The sequence below is a fragment of the Primulina huaijiensis genome, chromosome 7 (assembly GCF_012295235.1).
Source record: "Primulina huaijiensis isolate GDHJ02 chromosome 7, ASM1229523v2, whole genome shotgun sequence".
NCBI classification, from domain to species: Eukaryota; Viridiplantae; Streptophyta; class Magnoliopsida; order Lamiales; family Gesneriaceae; genus Primulina; species Primulina huaijiensis.
The window spans coordinates 4,537,428-4,541,887 of NC_133312.1; the positions used below are offsets into that span (position 1 = coordinate 4,537,428).

Below are 4,460 nucleotides of genomic sequence, written 5' to 3' on the forward strand. Positions count from 1 at the left end.
CAACCCGTGTCTGAAAAAGACTGCTACGTACATACTACATATATCTGCTGTTTACTCAAGTTCTTGGGATTCGTAGGTGTGATCGAACAACATTGTATGCAATCATCGCCTACATATGCACCACTCTATTTATGGACTTCTTATAATCATGGAAACTTTATATATATGCATGAACAACGAAAGTTTATTGCTTTTGTCTGTCTGAACACGTATATACAAACAAATGTGTGTGTGTGTGTGTGTGTGTGTGGGTGGGTGAATATATTAATTAATATAATGCTTGTAAAAAACAAAGGATATATTAATATAAGTTTTGAGGACATAATCAATGATCAGGCCCTATTTATTCCCTTGTATTTGGGATCAAAGATTTGTGCATCTCCTTTTCCTCTGTTTGCTTCCATGGCATGATATTTCTTGTTGGGTAAATCAGAGTAAGTAACAAAAGTAAGGTCCCATTTGTATTGCCACCATTATCTATATATTAAAGCGTACGTATTACTATTACTGTAGCACCCATCTCATTTATGGTACTTACCCCAAGCATCCCAACAAAGTGCACGTACAAGGGTGCGTATATGTCACATTAGGGAAAGAAAAGATTCAACAAAAAAGTCACACAGAAAATAAGTGTGTATGGTTTCTTGTCAGTAGATAGGTTGATATTTGTTTTGAATCTGGTTATTCTTTGGTTGATGGGTTTGGATCTTGATCGGTTTTTCAGCTTGAGAATGGTGGTTTTCTAGTATTTTCAGGGTTTGAGTTAAGATTTTTGCGAAAGGTCGGTGAGTAAGGTAGTATGTATAAGTTCTGTATGGCTGATTCAATTGGGAATCAAAATCTGCAGGCTCATTTAGTGAATCAGTTGCAAGGTTTTGAGCTCAATCCAGAGATCTACAATTTGAGTTCTTCAGGCATGGGATTAATAGGGTTTCCTTCGAAGAATCTGAACCAAGAAAACAGCCTAGTTTTCTGGAATGGGTTCTCGAACAAGTTTGGAAACCATGTGGGTTCACCTTCTTCTTTTTTGAAAGGAATTAACGGGTCCGATAGTTCTAGTGAATCCTCTAAGCATGGTTTAACTGGGATTACTGATTCTTCAATGGTTTCACCAGAGAAATCTTTTGTGGATTTTTCATCTTTGAGATGTGTTTTCCCATGTGAAGGTAATGAAAGGCCAGACAAAGGTCTTTCACTCTCTCTCAATTCATCAAATCCTTCGAGTAGTATGGGCCTGCAATATTCTTTCGGAATCAGACAAGAAGCTGATTTAAGATTTGATCCATCAAGTTCTAGGTCAGTTAATATACATCGACAAAAACACTGTATGATGCCAGACAACTTTCAGTTTGGAAATTCAAAGTTTCTGGGGCCTACACAAGAGCTTCTGAACGAGCTCTGTAATCTCGGAACAAATAAAGCTGAGAACTCCAAGCAAAAGATTCAGAAAACCAGTGAGCGGCAAAATGTCATGTCAACGCAATCACTTCATGCTCTTGACCACTTGGAATTGCAGAAACGAACGACCAAGTTGCTTCAAATGCTTCAAGAGGTATAAATATTTTAATTTCTTCCTTTAAAGATAATCATTTTTCAGTACTTTTCACTTCTTTACTTCTTGGGATGAATGAACCTTTTTTTCACTGATACAAATTAATGTGGGAGGCTTTAAAATCTGAATCGTCCGGGACTCTATTCCATTAATGCATGCCCACATGGTGAAAATATGGTGAATATCGAGATTACATTAAATTTCAGAGTTTTTGGGTGGTGGGGTTACAGGTGGATAGAAGGTACAAGTATTACTATGATCAAATGAAGGCTGTGGTATCATCATTTGAAGCAGTGGCTGGGAATGGAGCTGCGAGTGTTTATTCAGCCTTAGCGTCAAGAGCTATGTCAAAATACTTTAGATGCCTAAAATATGGAATTGTGAGTCAAATGAAGGCAATAGAGAAGGCCATGGGAGACAAAAATTCTGCAGCAACAGGCACAAGTAAAGGGGAAACACCAAGATTAAGACTTCTTGATCAAGCTTTGAGGCAACAGAGAGCATTCCAGCAAACGAGCATGATGGAAAACCATCCGTGGAGGCCACAACGAGGCCTGCCCGAGAATTCGGTTTCTGTTCTTCGTGCGTGGCTTTTCCAACACTTTCTCCATCCGTAAGTTGCTCTCTATTGTTCATAATTATATACCCGTGATGAAATGATAATTTTCAAGTATAAGTTTTCCTAACATACGTATATGTTCATTAAAATCTTGATCCAGCAAAAGGAATAAAAAAATGAAACTTCCTGCTTGCTGTTCTAATAGTACTCTCAGATTCTTGCTTGTTGTCAATCATTATTTTGCAGACGCTAGCCGGTTTTTTTGTTAGTTTCTGTTGAAATCGTATAATATTCCGTTGTTTCTTGTGTTCGTGTATATAGATATGTCTTAAGTTTATTTATTTTATTCTTATTTGTCTTTGTTGAATTTTCTTGGTTTCCTGTGTTATTTTTTGTGTGGATTTTACTCGTTACAACCGATTTTACTCGTTACAACCTCTACAGGACCCCATCTCTTTCCCACTATCCTCAACAAAGATTTATAAAAAAAACTTTATAAGAAAAATTAATTAGTCCAATTTTTTAGTACTGATTAGCTTTCTTGATATTTACAGGTATCCAAATGATACAGATAAAGTAACTTTAGCACGCCAAACAGGTCTCTCTAAAAGCCAGGCGAGTCCCTTTTGGCATATATTATTTAATTCAAGATTGATAATTTATTTATGTAATCAAGGAAGCATATGCATATGTATCTCTTCTTCAACAAATCCCCTACATTAAATAAAATATGTTACTCATGAAATTATTTTCTTGTCATGTACGATAAGTTATTTTTTTCTTTCTTCTTCAGGTCTCCAATTGGTTCATCAATGCTAGAGTAAGGCTATGGAAACCTATGGTGGAGGAAATGTACTTGGAAGAATTTAAAGAGCATCACGATGGCGTGCATGGCGCTGAAAATGAGGAGTTTCTGAATAAAAAACTTTCAAGGAATGAAGATCAGAAGCCAACACATGATCAGTTGGTTAGAATTCACTCGGAATCTCTATCTTCCATACTAAAGGATCCTGAGAAAAATGGTGAAAAAAGCAAGAAAACCCTTGAAACTGAAGTGAAGAATCTTTGTTTTGGTGGAGTTGGGGACTCGTTCGGTGCCATAGAATTGGACTTCCCATCATACCCTCATCACTCAGCTGCGGCCGGAGGTGGGTTCCCACCGGTCTCGTATGGCGGCTGCGGTGGTGGTGGTGGGGTGTCTTTGACATTGGGATTATACCAGCATGGCTTACAAAGCTCATTTTTTGACCCTAGATATGATATGGAAGATTGTCAAACAGTTCAGTATTCAATCTTAGAGGGTCAAAACCAGAATTTACCCTACAGGAATGTGACGGGAGAACATTTGCTTCATGATTTGGCAGGATAGCTTCTTTTTTTTCCTTTTTTACGGGGAAAAAACTCGAAAAATATTTATGTTTTGTCGCTGTATTTAATATATCAATCTATGTGTTTATCGACAAATTTTGATTTGTTTCATCACATATAATATTAAGTATCACCTCAATGGTGAGTACGCATATCAAAACTGTTAGATTGGGTAGGTAAATATAATTAAACGTGAAAGTAATTTGACTAATTTCTTAGGTGAGGAAAATATTATATGTAGAAAAATGTTAATGTTTTCTTCAACCCCTTAAAATTAGCTGGTAAAATCGTTTTATTTAATTTCAGATTTGGTCGATTCAATCAAGTTGATGTCGGTTAACTTTAATTTTGGTGAAATTTTTTTTTGCTATAAATTGTTTTTCTCTTCGTTGTCAATCTTTTCGACACATGTTTTTTCTCTTTATTTTTAATACACTCAAACGGTGTCGGTCAGTGGCTAATGATGAAACTTTTGTGGCTCTAATAAAATTCAGGGTTCCAATTTTGTCGGGAACTAAAAAGTTCTTTTAGCATGTTATTATAAGACGGTCTCACAAATCTTTATCTGTAAGACGGGTCAACCCTACCGATATTCACAATAAAAAGTAATACTTTTAGCATAAAAAGTAATATTTTTTCATGAATGACCCAAATAAGAGATCTGTCTCACAAAATACGACCCGTGAGACCGTCTCACACAAGTTTTTGCCAAAGTTTTTTCTTGTTAAATTAAATTGTGAAGCATATTAAATATTCAGTTCAAGAAGAGAACTTATCCTACATGAATCAACCATAATTGACATGTTAAATGTGGGGAGGCGAAAGTCGAGTTTCGTGTTAAATTTCAATATAATTAAAATCGACAATTACAAACTAAACCAAGTCCATGATTTGAATATTAATTTTAATTTCAACCCTTTCTAATATCAAAAAAATGATATTTGATAATAGTGGTGTAACTTGATATTTTAAAATGTACAC

The 4,460-nt window shown here is 35.7% G+C and overlaps 1 protein-coding gene across 2 annotated transcripts; it reads left to right on the top strand.

Annotated features, from left to right (window-relative positions):
- Positions 1–202: 202 nt before the first annotated feature.
- LOC140980223 (homeobox protein BEL1 homolog) lies at positions 203–3,545 on the top strand. Of its 2 annotated transcripts, none has more exons than XM_073445943.1 (4): positions 203–1,552; positions 1,759–2,165; positions 2,666–2,726; positions 2,905–3,545. In XM_073445943.1, the coding sequence occupies exons 1-4, from the start codon at positions 800–802 to the stop codon at positions 3,478–3,480; spliced, it is 1,797 nt and encodes a 598-aa protein (XP_073302044.1). In that variant the 5' UTR covers positions 203–799; the 3' UTR covers positions 3,481–3,545. The 2 variants fall into 2 exon arrangements, with proteins under 2 accessions (XP_073302044.1, XP_073302045.1); XM_073445944.1 differs by having other exon boundaries at positions 211–1,552; positions 1,783–2,165.
- Positions 3,546–4,460: the final 915 nt, after the last annotated feature.